Raw genomic sequence first — 18,383 nt, forward strand, 5'->3', positions numbered from 1 at the left:
ACCGCCCACTGCGGTCTTCTGGTGAGCGTATGTTGTGTCGACCAGTCATGAAAACTGGGTCTAATTCCAGACTCTTTTCTTCAGTGGTTCCATGTTGGTGGAATGAACTGCCCAGTGCTCTCCGTTCCTGTGGTAGTTTTGGGTCGTTTAAGAGGGGTCTAAAGACATTCCTATTCAACATATACTTAGTTGTTTAAGCCAGCTTATGTGTTATGGTTTATATAATGTTGTTTTATTTTAATTGGGCTGTTAATTAATTTGACATTATTGTTTATTATTGATATTCTCCTTAATGTAGTCTTAGCATGTCATTGTTTTTATATTATTGATTGAATTGACATTATTGTTTTATTATTGCCTTTCCCCTTTTTTTACATTGCTTTTATTAGGCTATTGCTTGAATTGATATTATTGTGTACTACAACTATTCTCCTTACTATATTTGACCTACATTTTAATCTGTTCCCTGTTCATCAAATATTATGTTGTTTTGTATTTATGTGTCGCTTTGGACAAAGGCGTCTGCTAAATCCATAACCATAACCATAACCATTATGGTTTGTCCATCTTGAGCAAACAACTGTCTTTAGAACACCATCTTTGCAACCTGACATTCTAAGAGATACATTCTCATAGATACAGGCAGTCTTGTATACATTCTAATCATAGAAACAGGCATGACAGGACGATTGCCGATTTAAAAATCTAACTGACAGTCAAAGATTCTAGAACAGAGCGATATCTGTTAAAGGTGCGATTTGTAGGATTGTTACCGAACGTTCTGTAGGCCAAAATCAAAACACTGGTGAACGTTCTCAAGACTACCAGACGCGAGCCTCTTCTGGGTTGCCAGATGTAATGAAGACTTAGCTAACGTTAGTTGACCTGCAGCTGCTTTAACGTTTCTCCAACCATGACCCAGCTACACATTAAGGAAACAATGAAAACAAAAAATACCTCTCTAACCAACGTAACATATTTAGCTGAAGTCAGCGATGCAGATTAAGTTTAGCCTAGGCTACCTGTTGTGGAGAAATATGGCCAGCTCTGCGTCAGACTTGATATTCTTCGTTTGACGAAGACGTCACCATATCAGGAAGCTCCTCCGATGTCCACTTAATTTGTTTCTTGTTTTAATTTTGTAAATTTGCCTGCCTCTCGTAGGCGTTCATGACTAGGCTACAACTGACAGCTGTTGACAGTTGGCCTTTGCTAATTTGGCAACCCAAATAGGAGGACGTGCTAGCCCATTATTAATACGCTATTCTAGAATGAATCGCTTCAAAACATAAACTAAAATTCCAAGAGATTCCTCCGTAACTCATTTTTTTTCATGGGTTTTACGGGTTAGAGTAATGTTGTCAAATAAGCCATTACGTCAATTCATCGTGTTTCCTTACTCCCTGACAACATATGGTGATAATTTTCTGAATGGTTACAGTTTATTTTCCATTATTTCCTACATACTGGACCTTTAAGTTAAGATAAGATAGGAGGTCTGAGATAAGATAGGACACAGCCATGAGTTTAGGAACTGCTTCTGTAATAGGAAGATAGGATTTTTCCTATCTTTGAAACTTAAGTTAAGATAGGACAAGCAGTTAGGATATTTTTCTGTAATGAGGCCCCTGGTCTCCCCTGATTGTCGTGGTCAGAGTCATCTTGTCTTAGTAGAAAGGTGGACTCATCCAGCATTGTCTGGCAAAAACGCACCTGCTGCAATATCTTTCAACTTTTTCATTTTCCTCTTCAGCACCTGAGAAGTATTGCCTGTAATGTTTCCGGGAAGTGACCTTGCGAGACTGCCACCTAGTGGTAAACCCAAAGTAGCCTGGGCTATTCGAAGTGTCAGTTTATTGCACATCATGTTTTACATAGTTTTGAATAGCCACTGCACACCTGTGTTTGTTGGCGTGTTGTTGCAAAATCAGCTGACTCATTTTAATGCAAGCAAACCACATTTAGCAAAATCCGCTGACTCATTTTAATGCAAGCACACCGCATTCAGGGAGTCTTTATTGTTGAGGTCAGACATGATAATCACCCACATATCTGCCGAAAAGGCCCACTTATCCTCTTAGTCCTCTACAGTGCGGTGTGAGTCAGTGTCCCCAAATAATTAGAATAAACCAGGTGTTGGAAACAATGACTAATGCACTTTTATTTATGCGCATCACTAATTTGTATGAGCTGGATGGAAACGCAGCTACAGAAAGAGTTGATTGAGTTGCAATTGATACAGGTGCAATTCCGTTTAATTGGTTCTTTGTGGGGGCCTAGTTGAGCAGCTGGCAGTTGATACAGGTGCAAATCAGCTTAATTGGCCCTTTACAATGCTAATGCAAAGTCTATGGGGAAAAATAAGCTTGTTTTTTGTTAATATCTCAAAAAGTATAAAGTTTACAAAAACGAAAAATGCATTGCTTAAGTGTACTTTATAAACAGTTGAAGCTGAATTAGACACAGAAATTTTGGCTTGAAGAATAATAAGAAGAAGGAGACGACGGCGACTTTGGATAACAGAACAGTGCATTTTCATGCACTGTAATAAAAAGTAGAAGAAGCCACCGGCTAACAAAACAGTGCATTGCTTTGCTACTCCTAAATCTCTTAAAGGAGATTTTTCACATACAGTACCCTCCAAAATTATTGGCACCTTTGCTAAAGTTGACTAAAAAGAGGAACATAAAATTAAGTTAAACAATTAGGAAATATCCAACCTTTAAAAACACCAATTTTCTTTGTGAATGAGTAATGTATCATAAATAAATAAATAAATAAATAAATAAATAAATAAATAAATGTTCTTCCTTAAAATACAGGGTGCATTATTGGCACCCCTATGTTAAATTCCCATAGAGGCAGGCAGATTTTTATTTTTAAAGGCCAGTTATTTCATGGATCCAGGATACTATTCATCCTGACAAAGTTCCCTTTGCCTTTGGAATTAAAATAGCCCCACATCATCACATACCCTTCACCATACCTAGAGATGGGAATGTTTTTATTTTTATGCTCATTGAGCTCAATGTAAATCAAACCAGCTAATAGGCTAACTGGTGTCCTTAAAGGTTGGATATTTCCTCATTTTATTACTTAAGGCATTAAGATCAATTTCCAAAAGATGATTTTATATTCCTCTTTTTAGTCAACTTTAGCAGAGGTGCCAATAATTCTGGAGGGTACTAGATCTCATGCACTGTTATAATAAAATAAATAGCCACTGACTCACCCTTGCAAACACAGTGCTACCCTCAGGAACAGAGCTTATGGAGACAGCAGAGCAGTCCAGGGTTGTCAGGAAGGAGAAAAAGGTAGGATCGGTATCTGGAGGAAGCACTGTCTGCAGATATTTTATATCTACACACAATAAAATCAGATATAAATATTGATATTTCTCATGAATAGTCAGTGACATTTTTATTTTTTTTAAAAAATGCATTACAATCTTTATAAACATTACAACGACTTCTGAAATGGAATGAGACTGTAATGACAGTGTAACGCTGTAACACAGGCAAGACTTAGTAGCATGGCAACTTTAATAACCAACATCAGGGCCGTGCAGGGACCTTTGGCTGCAAGGCCACTAAAAGTTCACTTCTACAGCTAGGTATTTTTGTTTAAACATAAATTATTATTTCCTAAATTATTTTTAAATATGAACGGTAAATTGTACTAAGGATATTAGGGGCAAAGGGGCAGGTGCTTGAGCAACCTCAGCAGCCCCCCTCTGCATGTGTCTTTACACATTGTCGCTAATGTCCTGGTACAGTATGGTGTCTGTGTTTGTGCAGAAATAAATGTAATTTATGTTGTTTTTGTGTGGGTCTGACTTGCTAGCAGTTTTACTCAAGTATACTTTGTTAGTGACCTCTGACTACAAAAGCTGTTTGCATAGTATAAGCTCCATAAGCTGGTGCAAAAATCCGATATTGTTTGCACCTCAAAGTGGTCTGTGACCTAAGTTTGTGTGAAAGAATCATTGAATAATACATGTATGTGCTCAAAAATAAATAATTAAAATAATAATAATAACAATACATGTGCTCATGGATATCATCTCCCATTGATACAGAGTGATTAACAGCTTTTATCCTTACTCCGATAGTATACACAATACCTTTGAGAAATCACTTTAAGAAGGGTCAGAGGGGCACATTTGACAAGCTCTACAGAAACTTGCAGCATTTTTTTTTATAGCCACATGGATGACATGGACAACTCTTTGGACAAGGTTTAGGCCTAGCCTACCTCTCATAAGAGGAGGAGCTCAATTGATACAGTCAGTGACGGTCAAATACCATGTAACATTCGTGCTTTACAGGAAAATACGGAGCTGTCAGACATACAGCAAACGATGATGATGATGATGTAGTAGGACTAGTCTAGCCTTACTTTTGAGAATTTGTGAAGTAGCGATACTTTACCTTCCTCTGAGAAGTGAAAGTTTCTCAGAAACAACAGGCAGTCGGTCAGTCCTGCAAAGAGCGAGAAACCTCCGTCGAATGGATTTTCTCGGAAGAACAACTCGAAAACAGCATGTTCATTGTGTCGACCGGCACGCCAGTAGGCATAAGCCATGGTAAACTGATATAAATCCGTAAGAATGGGTGGAACACGCGAGCGCACGGAGTGTTCCATGGCAAGATATGCCTGGTCTGTGGACGCGGCCATGCTTTCAAACTAATTGCTATCATGTGAATGCTCCTCCTCCCTTCACGGCCACAGCCAAGCGCAGGGAAGTCTGAAACTTTTCCCTGCCCTGCCTTTACAGAAGTAAACCTGAGGGGTATTTCACAAAACCTAGATAAGGGATTAAGCTGGGATTTTTAGGTTATCCTGGATGAATTTAGCCTTGACTTGGTTTCACAAAAGAGATGGCACATAAGTTACCATGGGGATTTATTCTCTGCACCTAGCCCCCCCATGGGCACATAAGTTACCATGGGGATTTAGGCCTAGTCCACACGTACCAAACCGATCTTTTTTTCCTCCGTCTTCCCTGGAACCGTATCAAGAATATTTGCGTCCAAACGGATCCATCTCAACACGACTCAACACGTTACTTCATACCCCAGGCCTATAGGTGGCACTGTGTCTTTACAGAAATTCACCAAAACTTGCAAAACTTGCGCTTTTAAAACAGACAGAATAGGCTACGGCAAAATGGCTAGTGCAAGGAAACCAGAATCGTTTGTGTGGACTGATGGTGAACTGTCAACTGTAGCCAACTGTAAAACTAATAAACTTTATTTTACGGTTTGTGAAGGGTGCAGTCCGTCCTTTTATTTGGCGAGCAACGAGGTAGGCCTACTACTAATCACCTTTTACTATCTTTGATTGTAGGATAGTCCGTGATTCACATTAGTTTTGGCTATCACCACAATTAGGCTACTAAACGCAAGGCTTACCCAAGTTCTAGGCTATTCTGTCGCCACATTTATAATATTGCTACATATCTGCCAACTCTCACGCATTGGCCGTGAGACACACGCATTTGATTAGTTTCACACACTCACACGCCACACCCACGATTTCTCACGCTGAAGTGTCAACCTGGTCGGTCAGATGCCTGAAAAATGAGTTTAGCCTATAGATCTACCCAGGGTGCGATTTGTGTAAAAACCAGAGGGGGGCGGGGGGGATGATTTTTAATAAGTTTGTAACCCCAAAAAAAAAAAACGAACGATTCATAGCCTAGTAATGTCATGGCTAATAATACCCTATATTATTTGTGCCACCTTTGTAACATTTTAGTTTTAGTTTACCGTGGTGTATGACTTTAAACAGCGAGTGTGCTTGGTATGATGATCAGCTCCTCTGGTAGGACTACGTTTTGACAAGCATACAAATTCACCTTGTTCTTGCCCCATCTGAAATGACTCCTCTACTTTTGCTGCCTCCATCCTTTCCGTATTTGTTGTGTAAAAAAACGTTGTATATGATGGCACTGAAGTCTTAAGTTAGTGAATTGGCTAACAGTGTTAGTTGGTAACCAAATAGCCTACACATTGCGCTACATGCTGCGTAGGCTACGTGCATTCTCTCTCCTGCTGATTTGCGTTCAGTAGCCAAGTGCGTAATATTGCAAAAGTTGAAAAAATAAATGTGTTTATTGTAGCCTACAGAAAATAAATAGCCTATCATACTGTCAGTTAATTGCCTACAGTGCAGTAAAGAGTTTGGAGAGTAGGGCAACTTAAAGTTTTATGAAAATAATTTACGAACCAGAACATAAAGACCATGAAGCTTCTATTTCTTGCAGCTGTTAAAACACCCGCTAGATAGTTTAAATACCCACCAACATTCGTTTTTGCAGTACAGATTATTTCTAAAAGTTATTTGTCTATACTAGGCCTAGCCTACTGGCTGATTTATCAAACGAGTGCTTTCTCGTTCGTCCTCCGCAAACTACAGGTGTTTCGGTAGAGAGCCATTGAATAAGCGATGCCAAGCAATTTCTGTAACACTTTTTGTGACATTCAGCAAATATCTCCTCATTTAATGTAAGTTCCTTCGGACAATAGGCCTACGTTCTACTCTACGCGCAGTTGTCCTCCATCTCAGTTGCATCAGTTTTCTAATTTTGAAGGTTCTAAAACATTATTATGACCGCCGCGCAGCGAAGCGGCGGTCATATAGGTTTAGTCAGATTTTTTTTTTCTTTTTTTTCTTTTTCGCATGCCCAAATTTCCGTCAATGAGTCCCAGGACACTGAAAGACCGGGGTACACGAAACTTGGTGGGCATGTAACCCCACATGGATAGCATGGAACCATCGTTTTTCGTTTTGATCTGTAGGGCAGGAGGGTAGGGCAGACACAGTTCTCTGTGAATATCTTGAGAACTGTAGGGCCTAGGATGACCATTTTTTTCCGTATGTTTGCCTCCAGGGGTCATGTTAACCCATTTCATGTGCACACATGTGCACAAACAGATACACACACACACACACACATACATTCACAGTAATGTCACAGGCACAAACACAAGCACGCACGCACACACACACACACATAACATAAACATAACACAAACAATCAAGAATTTCTCAGAATTATAAACAGGCAAGATGGAGGTGGGGTTGTATAAAATGAATTTTACATGTGAAATCTATGAACTAATCATGTTTTGGTACTTGTTGTCTAGCAGATACTAGTGAGAATTGAGTGTGGATAATGCAATTTAGTGAGACAGAATCATATAGGCCTTTCAGCGTGATTTCTTTTTGTGGAAAAAATGTGCTGGACTGGGCGGCGGTCATATTTTGTACCGCTCTGCGGTACATCTAGTTACTGTATGCTTCACTGAATCCTCGTTTTCTTTCATTTGTCCAGCTAACTTTTTCCATTGAAACTAGCCATTTATGATGGATTACACACTCGACATTCTGAAATGTCCTGCACGATCAAGGCCAAATTAAGTTATCACGCAGCCACTGTGTCAGCAGCATGAGTGCTGACGGTGACGGTGCGTTTCTGATGTCAGATTATTATGTAGGCTAGCCTACTAGACTGTTCTCACGTTGCAGCGCTTTACTTATATGAAGTAGCATTAATCAATATGAGGGGCAGAGGGGGATAAATGTTGTCCCCACCGGGGATAAAAATAATTTAGCAGAGGTAGGGATAGGAAAACCAGAGGGGGGGAAATCCTCACCATCCCCCCCTACAAATCGCACCCTGGATCTACCTGTTGAGCCACGGTTTTGCTTTCAGAGACGGTGAGAGGGTTCAAGAGCACCCCCTGTCTGTGGAATTTTCTAAATTTTCTCTCATTTGCAATGCTACTTCAGAAGCCATCCCAGGCGCATTCCCCCCGCATTTCCCCGGCTTCAGGTAGGCCTATGCTTTGAGTATTTTTCAGTATATTTTTTAGTTTTCAGAGTATTTTTAACTAAACTAAACCTATACATGATATCACACACCATGTGAACGAGCGGAATCCATACCTGTCAACATTTAGCTTTCCAAAAACGGGAGATTTTTTTCGGGGGGGGGTCAGTGTTTATACCGGATCTGTGTTTGCATATTTAATACGTTGCTTTTACCTTACCATTACCTTACGCATGCCAGTATCCACCAGCTGCCTGCCTGCAGCCTACTTCCAAAACTCCAAAGCTGCTTGCTGTCAGATTTGGTTCCGAGGGAGTTCAGTGTATCAACAACACTTAATAACAGTTTATGTGATGTGTTAATCAATTAAATTCCCAACAATTTCACAACAGCTCTGGAGTAGGCCATTCATCTAGCCCGCTTGCCAGGGGCGCAGGAGATATTTTGAAAGTGAGGGGGACCAAATTGTGTACACAAACCCATAGTGAGATCAGATTTCCAGATATCGGATCGCCAGCTCTGGCCCACTTTCGACCATCATATTTTAAACTTGCCAGAATATTAAGATAATACCATTGATTGTTTTCAAAACAAAATGGTGAAAACTGTGAGATGAGCATCATGAGATCTGCCCTCAGACCAGCTTCTTGCTATGTGCAATTCTACTTTTATTTATTTTTGTTTAGATTTATTTCACACTACTTGGGCCAATGGTAGAATACTGGTCACTACTTGGGCCAATGGTAGAAAAAAGCAACATGAAATGTTGAATCATCATGCCTATGATCCAAACATAGACTACATGATCAAACAGCCTAGTTAGGCCTACTTAAATTGTCTGGTATAAACCAAATTAACTCTCCACTGTGTGTTTGCAGTTAATATTTATGCAACGTTAGAACTTAACAAGTGTTGGCTTAACAAGTTACCAGTCCAGAACACACAGAAAATTGCAACAGAAAGTTGACTTTATAATCAACTATTTGTTCCAACAGCATTTAAACAAAGCATTTATAAAATGTAAAAAACAAATTACATAAGAAGTAAAATAAAATATTGTTAGTGTAGTAACTGTATCACATTATCCCAAGCTTCTAAGAGCTCCCCACAGGCAGACGTGACACCGCTAAATTCTCAGCTTGTTTATACCCCACACTGAATGGATAAGAACGCTAGGCCCATCACTCAGTCTGGGGTGTGACAGCCTACCTTGGTTATGCACCAAGGTAACTGAAGTATCCAATTTGTGTCTTGAAATTATGTTTGAAATAAATGTCTTAGGACAAAAACGTTGATAGACTTATTTTATAGTTATTTTATAGTTTTGTCATGTTGAGCAGGAGGAGTTGAGCACTAGGCTACCATAAATCCTCAAATTATGCCCGGGATTGATTCTATTGATTATTTTATGATTGTTAGTAGACAAACTGGCTTCAGATATCCAAGAGTGAATATGAGATTGTGCCGTCTTACAGTACTGTAGATGGCTGTGGTTAGTGATGCTGTTAATTAGATAGAAATTGTTCAATGACCCTCCGACAGAATTGTTTAAAAAGACATGACCCTCCCCTGCCAATTGTCGCTGTCTTCCGCCTGCGCCACAGCCACACACTGTGATAACGTTCTTGAATCAATCTTTCCCGTGAGCTTGCATGCTACCAGTCCTTCCTTTTCAAATGTGTTGCGCCTGTCTGCACAATTTCTCAAATAATCATATGTGATTAATAATATGACAAATAATCCCTATGCACGGGGACCGAAACAATGCATGCCAACTTTTTCCGTGTTTATCACGTATTTTAACTTTCCCCCGTTTTAATGTTTTCCCGTAGAATATCCCATATTTGAATACTCTCATAACAGCCCTGCCATCGGGCCTGTCTCTGTGTTGCCCTGTTGCTACCCCTTGCCCTTCCAACGAAACAGATGTCTTCAAATCATCGTTTTCCTTGCTTGAAGGGTTAGAGTGATGTTAACCTATTTAAGTTTAACGGCGTGATTGTCGTGAGAGCACGATTCATTGGCGCTTGCATGTTCGGCCTTATGTCTACGTGCGCACCTGAGGCTACTCAGCTACAAGAGAAAGAATTTCCCCTGTTTGTATGTTCACTGCAAGTTGGCCTACCATAACTTACCAACTCTGCACTGTAGACCCTAACTGGCTATTTATATTTTTCTGTGAAATAAGCAAATGTATTTGTTCAACTTTATGAAGCAGAATTACGCATAGGCTACTTGGAACATAATACATTTAACAAAGTACAGATGTATGTTGCTAGTGACAAAATATTAACTTTCAGTGTTTTACGATGTCTTTGTCATGGGGAAGTGTTTTTCCCTATGCATTTATTCTAGGTTACTGTCAGTGATTGACGCGAGAGAAGCGGGGTCTGTGTTGTGTTGCGTTAATTTATTTTCATTGGGCATACCTTGCCGTGCCGTCCACAGCTCTTCAGTTCTGAATTTCTGAAAGCCAAAATTACTCCTTTTGAAACAATGAGTGCAGGAAGCGCGTTTGTATGGTTATATTGCTTGACGGGGGGGATCCCAAGCAGCTTTCAGCCATAAGGCTACTTTGAGAACATTTCAATTCACCAGTCACTAATATTCAAAATGTTGAAAACTATTTCGGCATAGTCTATAAAGCAGTTTAATTAAATGGAATGTTAGTTGTAAACAAACGAGCTACTTGGTGAGGCTTGGCCTCACAGATGCGCTCGTGCCTTAGATGGCAGGAAAAAATCTTCACGATAGGCCTATTAACTAACCACCCGATTCACGTTGGCTGGGGGGAAGGGGGGCCATCAGACATTTGTGCCCAGTTAATCCGGCCCTGTCCCCAACAAATCACACCTTCCCACCTCTGACAGCTTAAAAGAAGTCAAGAGGACTCCTTACTCACAGACCTATTCACAAACCTGCGGCATTTTGCCGTGTTTTGAAATCCAATGCAGCTACAGGAGCTTCCAATCGTGAGGAAGCAATTTTGCATTGTAGGCATAACTAACATGCAATAACGCCGCCAACAACAACCAAAACTAGGTTAATCATTGTCAACATGTAAATTAAATGTAACATTATTGTGAATCAAATTAAAATGTTCTCTTTTGCAAACGTAGGCATAGTAACTGAATAATTTAATAATGTTACAAAGATACTACATCAATCCGTATGTTTCATTAGGCTACTAGGCTGTTTTGCCTTGATTCATTTAGGCTAGGCCTTTTTATTTAGGGCCGTATTCACAAAGAATTTTAAGGCTAAAAGTAGCTCCTAACTGGCGAATTTAGGAGCAACTCCTAAAAATAATGGGCGTTTCACTCCTAACTTTAGGACTCCTAATTTTTTCACAAAAAGTAATTCATGAAGCATTTTAGACCTAAAAGTAGAACTTAAGTCTGGGACAACTTAAGTCGAGAGGACTCCTAACTCACTAAGACCTATTCATAAACAGCTTTTTGGGGCATTTTACGTTGCAATGTTTTGAAATGCGTAGCCTATGCGCAACAGGAGCTTCCAATCGCGAGGGAACAATTTTGCATTCATAAAAGGGATGCAATAATGCCACCAACAACAACCAAAACTACTCATTGTTAACATGTAAATGAAATGTAACGTTTCATTGTGAATCAAATTAAAATGTTCTCCTCTTTGCAAACGTAGCCTAGGCATATGGTGACAGATTCATTTAATAATGTTGCAAAGGTAGGCTACTACATCAATCGATAGGCCTATGTTTCATTAGGCTACTAGGCTATTTGTTTTGCCTTACTCGTTATTCATTTAGGCTAGGCCTTTTTATTCAGTTATTAATCATCTTCCGTCCTTCGCACTACTTGTGTAGTGCACGCATTCTCCGACCTGTCACCTGTCACTCATCATCGGAAGAGAGGTGTTTGGAATTCCCGCGTTACAATCGTCAGCCAATCAAGGTGGTCACTTCAGTCAAGCTTGTGCATGAGTAATGACGTCAACCATAGCAACGAAGACTCACTCCTAGTTTAGGAGTTTGTCTGAAAGGCTTTGTGAATAACTTTTAAGAGAAAACTCCAAGCTAAAATCTTTAAGTGCTATTTAGGAGTAGCCTACTCCTAGTAGTAAGATAAAAGCCTTTGTGAATAGCCTACGGCCCCAGTTATTCATCATCTTCCGTCCTTGTGTAGCGCACGCATTCTGAGACCTGTCATAAGGGAGGTGTTTGGAATCATGCCCGCGTTACAATCATCAGCCAATCAGCCAATCAAGGTGGTCACGCTTGCCCATTTACCCAAATGAATGGTTGAATATTACTGATGATCATTGTTATTTAAGAACATACAGTGTGCGTAGGGTACCAAAAACATCTTGCTCGTAAAAAAGCATCATAACGCACATTCTGGCGGGTCTGTTATTTACTGTAGGCTGCGCAAACCACAGGCCTTTATTTTGGGCATTCATTCAATCAACCTTTATTTATTCTCGAAGGGTCATTGAGGGAAGCCCTCATTTTCAATGAAGCCGAGATTACAGAAGTGAAGCAAAGCGCTCCACAAACAAGACAACATTCGAGGCCTTCTGTTGAATAATTTTATATAAAGCCTGCGCTAACAGTAATCCTCCTGCCCCTGATAGGCCTACCACAGCTGTGGATAGTGTGGAATGTTCAAGTAATAACACAATCCAATGTGTGTCTTAATTGTCCCCCACTGACCACCTCACACATTTCTCTAGATTTTGCAACGAACTTACATGACACAATGCCATAAAATATGCCAGTTTTAGGACACAGAATAATGTTTGTAATGATACCAGGTAGGCCTACGTTTAACAGTAACAAGTGTAATGAGCTATTCATTGTCGAAGGTGCATGGTGAAGTGAAATTCTTACTTTGGAAAACAAACATTTGCCGATATCATCGCCGATCATCAGAATATTGCAACAGATTCTGTGTTCTGGACTGCAGGTAACTTGTTAAGCCAGTGGTTCTCAAACTTTTATTTCATTCCCCACTTTGATCAAGGGGCATGACTGATGATAGTGGAGATAACGTGTTATCCCGAGGCTTTTGCAAGTCAGCATCTTCGACGGTAGTCTATTAAAAATATACGGTAAGTTTTCGATGTCCCAAACGGAGAGCCATACTTTATTGTTTTTAACGATCTCTATGCTACTCACAAAAATGTAGGCATGGGGACATGATGAAGTAGGCTATCCAACTGTCTGTGTTAAATTATTGTGATTACGAGCCAGTGGTTTTCAAACATTATGCGTGACTCGGACATCTAACTAAATGCAACAGGTATATCGTCCTCGCATTCGCAAAATGAGGACCAGTGTTTTGTCAAATTGCAAATAGCTATTCGTTTTAACAATTTTTTTTATGATAGTATGAAGTGTTTTTTGTATAGGCTATCTTAATCTTGGAATATGGGGAAGTGGCGCGTCTGCAGTCAGCCAAATATGAATGTTATTCTGCGGCATAAAGCAGATGTATTTGTTTATTTTACAGAAAAATAAAAATGACATGTCAAGCAGTCAATTGACTACATTGCAGTCAAGAAGTAGGGCAAATTAAGACACTGTTTTGATTTGCGTAGCTGCGTTACCCCCAACACTGACAATAACATAGACAGCAAATTAAGACATTTTTTCGTTTTGTGGAGCGGCACCGGTAGGCTATCAAAAGCAGATTTCGATTTTCGCTACCACCGTGTAGTCAAGCCTTAAGCCATACCCAAGTAGCCTTAATCAAGGTAATTTTTAATTAAGATTTATTTTGTTATTGAATTCGTAGGCTGGGATTCCTCTCGGTTAGCCTGGCTAGTGCCACCACTTCTCAATGAGACGTGGTCTGGGAACCAAACGTTTATTTTCTCGTATTAGAAAAAATGCCCAGATCCGTTTATTGGGTGCCACGGATGTCTATCAGATACATCTGTGCATAGCTCATCATCGTCTTGCTTTCCCCCCTGTTCTGTGATGTGGCGAAAATTTGCTCCATGGTCTCCAGGCTGCTTTAGCAGCGTGAATCAAATCGCGCGCAAGGCAGCATGGGAACACCCAGGCTACCTCTCGGTAACAATTACGTTTAAAGGTAGCCTAGCCTCCTGCTTTTTCAGAAGGGGCGGCAGTTAGGCTACTGACAGAGCGATGTACAGTGGCAGAACGACACACAGTGGCTGAAAGTGGTACTAAAGCTTCACGCAGCTTCACACCTCGTATTGCGCAACTGAAGTGGCCATTTGAAAGCGATGCCCACTGTATGTGTAATAAAGTGGAATGACCCAGGAAAAAAGTATTGAACACGCCTGCTGAAATTTCTTAAATACTTTGTGGAAAAGCCTTTATTCGTAATGACAGCTTCAAGGCATTTCCTGTATGACGAAACTAATCAGTCACAGTATTCTGGTGTGATTTTGGCCCATTCTTTTAAACAAATAGTCCTTTAATATTGAAGATTCCAGGGGTCCCTCTTGTGAATCCTGATCTTTAGTTAACTTCCAAAACTGTTCAATTGGATTGAAGTGGCCTTGATTTCCTTTCTCTGAAACCAATTGAGAGTTTCCTTTGCTGAATGGTTTGGATCATTGTCCTGCTGGAAGGTGTAGCCATGTCTCATCCTCATCATCCTGGTGGATGTTAAGATTCTCCCGGAACAAAATGACTACATTCATCATTCCTTCAACTGTATGAAGTCTGCCAGTGCCATGAGATGAAAAACAGCCCACACCATGATGCCACCACCTCCAAACCTCACTGTTGGTAGGGTATTTTTAGGGTGATGCACAGTGCCATTTCTCCTCCAAATATGTTGTGTAGTATGACATCCGAAAAGTTCAATTTTGCCCTCGCCTGACCTTCTCTCGGTATTTCATAGGATTGTCCAAATGTTGTGTAGTAAACTTTCAATGAGCTTTCACATGTTTTTCTTCAGCAATAGAGTCATGCGGGATGAGCGTGCATAGAGGCCATGGCGGTGAAGTGCATTACCTATGATTTTCTCTGTACCAATTGTACCTGCTGCCTCCAAGTCTTTCTGGAGCTTTCTCCAAGTGGTCCTTGGCTCTTGGGCTACTCTTCTAACTATCCTTCTGACTTCCTGGTCAGAAATCTTGCGAGGAGATCCTGTGCATGGCCAGTTGATGATGCAGTGATGTTCCTTCCACTTGCAGATAATGGCTCCAATACTGCTTGCTGGATGATTCTGAAGTTTTGAAGTGCATCTGTAACCTGTTCCATTGATATGTTTTGCAACAATAAGGTTGCAAAGGTCTTGGGAGAGCTCTTTGCTTTTACCCATCATGAAATGTTTTTTGTGTGACACTTTGGTAACAAAAAACCTTTTTATAGCCCACCAGTATGTACTAACCCAGCTTATATCATTTTGCACAGATAGGAGGGATAATTTCTCTAACTACTTATAGATTCCAGTTTGTTCCTTGCCATTCCTTGCCTTTGTGTACTGCTTTTAGCGTGTTCAATACTTTTTCCCTGTGCCATTCCACTTTTTTACTCATAACTCTACTTTTAGACATTAATGTTTGGATTTTTATATATGTGTGGATTACCTAAGTTAATACTAATGTCCGGTGAAAATGTCATGCGAATAGCCTCACTGGAAGTATACTTACTGAAAAAAATGTTGACGTGTTCAATACTTATTTTCCCCGCTGTATATCCAGCAACCAGCTACTACATCCGACAACATAGCCAACACTCCAAGACCTGACAAAGATCAAAGTATTTCAGAGCATGTCTCCCGATTTAAAACATGATTACAAGGGGAAAATGAAAGCCTAACTGTAGCTTAGTGTGGTGCTAAATACTGTCTGCAAGCATTAGTACAAAGACAAAGGGTCAACAGCTAACTTATTTTTATTGAACCATTTGTTATTTATTTTTATTGAACCATTTGTTATTGAAATGGTATTACTGTAAATACTAGAACTCTTTTTCGAAATCTCCTCTTAGGTGTAATTGTTTATATAACAAAGTAAAATTAAGCAAAGTAACATCAACATTGTACTGTGTCATCTGTAACCAAATGTATGTGTTCTTTCTGTTTTTGATATTTCTGTATAACTAATATAACTCTTTGTGTATACCATAAATCTGTGTAGGATATGGTTTATTGAAAGGATGTGGTTCAGTAGCAAATGTTTTCTAGTAGCCTACTGTGTGTTCAGAACAATCTTAGAGCATCTTGTGCTTCCTTGAAGCCAACATATTGTCCAGTGGCTGAAGGGTATTTGTTTCGGATGCTGGTCACTACACAGGATGGAAGAACACGTTGGTTGCCTCTTCCCAGCTGTGTTCCTTTCAACCTCCACTCAAGAACAATTCGGTAAGCCGCCAATCGGTACTGCCTAAAAAAAGAAGGAAAACAACAGACAATGGCCCTACTGCTGTTCATATGGTGGTAGACTGCTGAATTGTTTAGGCTAAAAAGCCTACAGCCTATGATATGGTAATAGCTGGCTAGCGTTATTCTAAGCTTGCTCCTTTATCAGCCAATCTTTAGACTGAGGCTGAGGTTGTATCAAGGGAAAAGAGTAGGCCTAGCCTATAAAGCAGACCTGGAGTCCATGTATGAACATACACACTACGGTATCTTTAAGAACTAGGCAACAAATAACAGTTGGCATACATTTTGTTTGGATTGCATACTTACAAGATTGACAACCGGCCGTTGGGTCCAGCAGGTCTGGATCTTTTTTTCCAGTTAATTTTATCGAAGGAGAAGAATGTTTCGAGCACTCCTCGACTTAGAAGGGGTGGGAAGTCCTCGTGCTCCGTTATGCAGATTGGTCTGTCTCGGGAAGCACTATGGCCAGAAACATCTAGATCTTGAAAACTAGTGTCCAGCTCATAGACTGTAAAAAATATGGACAAAGCGTCTGTGACATCACCCATAGATTTTCTGAAGAACGGTTATGAAGCCGTTTATGGGGGGTATGGGCGGCGCCATCTTGGGAAATCCTAACCCCGCCCACATCTTGGCCAATCCATATATGGGTAAAAGGGCGGGGGCTTTGTTTGAGACTGGGCCAGCCGGTCTCTAACTTTAGGCCTACTACAAGATGGACTGGCACAGACTTTGCTGTAACATAATTTGCTGGTAAGTTTAATCTGCTAACGTGAAGTTCATGTATGTTTCTTAATGCCATGTTCAGACACTTTATGATTTTGTATGCTGAAAGGTAATATTCGGGTGAACGGTTGAAAAGTTGAGAATGAAGAGTTGAGTTTGCAGCTTCTAGGTAAAATAAACTAACGTTAGCTATCCCTCCCTTGCTTAAGTTACGGTAAAATAACGTAGAGTAATTTAGCAGTTTGGCGTTACAGGTTCACCAACGCACGTAGAGTAACTTAGCAGTTTACAGGTTCAGCAACTCATACTGACAAAAATGGATCTTTGCCTTTATTGTTTTGTGATTACGTTACCCATCTCATATGCTCAGTGGCAGCCATTTCATTGTAACGTTAATTCATTTACGATAACATCAGCCAGCTCGCTGTAGCCTATTCTGTCAACGTGTGGTGTGAATTGATAACAAATCGTAGTAGGGTGTACATCATTAATTATTTTGATTAACTCTTAATATCGTTTTGAAATCGCTATATTGCTCTAAAGTTGTCAGTGGTAGCTTAGATGACTTTGAAATTGGTCATCGGTGGCCATTTCACGATCCAGCGTTAAAGTGGAAATGAAGCAGTGAGAACTGTGACCATTTTTTGGTTGCTTTTTCATTTTTGAAGATACATGGATTTTCATTAAACCCGATATTCAAGTAGTTTCACTGGAAAATGACATGTCAATAACGACTTTCGCCACTAGGGCGCGGCCATGTTTTAAAAATGCAGGCGCTACGTCATCAGAATGGTTAGCGTTTGTTCGTGGAGGTTTTATCCATTAGCGGACGCTCACTTTATTTCAATATGCCTACGCAAATTATGTTGATGTCAGTTTTTGTGTTTGTACAAGAACAAGGGCCGCTGTAATGTAGCCTGTAGGCCTATCAGAGACATTACTTAATTAAATTTAACTTCAGTTGCAATAATGTGTTTGGATGTTCTCGCACAACTTGATTACCGCGACCTGAAAATGCAGTTGCATCGTTGATGAATTGGTGAATAAACTCAGGGGAGCGAACTTCTCATGTGTGAGTAAGATGTTTCTTTTTGTGATTGAGTAGTATCGATGATTGCATTTGTTTCCCTCAAGTAGTAGTGGAAACTATTTGCAGAGACTTGCGAACCTGGTGAGAACCTGTTGTGGGTACGCTGGCCTACGTCTGACTTGTGTAGGCTACTCTGTAGTAGCCTAGGTCTGTGATTGTGACAGGCATGGTTTTGTGGGTAGATGTTGTTTATGGACTGTAGGCTAGGTGTCTGAGTTTTTATTTGTTTATGTAAGCTGACATAAAATAACAAGCTGTTCACTTTAAGTAAATAAATGCACGGATGTGCCGCTTGTAGCAACCATAGATTTTAAGGTTCATGCTATGCTAGTTACAGTATGTGCTTGTTATGTTATGCTATGCTAGTACTGTATCGCAGCTTCTA

The 18,383-nt window shown here is 40.2% G+C and overlaps 1 protein-coding gene across 3 annotated transcripts in view; it reads right to left on the minus strand.

The window, feature by feature from the left end:
• Positions 1-4,820, minus strand: part of naprt (nicotinate phosphoribosyltransferase) — a 54,857-nt gene extending 50,037 nt beyond the window's left edge. Inside the window, exons 1-2 of one of the 3 annotated variants that reach the window (XM_048253170.1) lie at positions 4,431-4,820; positions 3,233-3,360 (exon numbers count right to left, since the gene is read on the minus strand). In XM_048253170.1, the coding sequence (XP_048109127.1) occupies positions 3,233-3,360; positions 4,431-4,677 (375 nt within the window). In that variant the 5' untranslated portion in view covers positions 4,678-4,820. The remainder of the gene's footprint in view (positions 1-3,232; positions 3,361-4,430) is intronic. The other 2 variants (XM_048253171.1, XM_048253169.1) reach the window with 2 other exon arrangements.
• Positions 4,821-18,383: the final 13,563 nt, after the last annotated feature.

The sequence above is a fragment of the Alosa alosa genome, chromosome 9 (genome assembly GCF_017589495.1).
Source record: "Alosa alosa isolate M-15738 ecotype Scorff River chromosome 9, AALO_Geno_1.1, whole genome shotgun sequence".
NCBI classification, from domain to species: Eukaryota; Metazoa; Chordata; class Actinopteri; order Clupeiformes; family Clupeidae; genus Alosa; species Alosa alosa.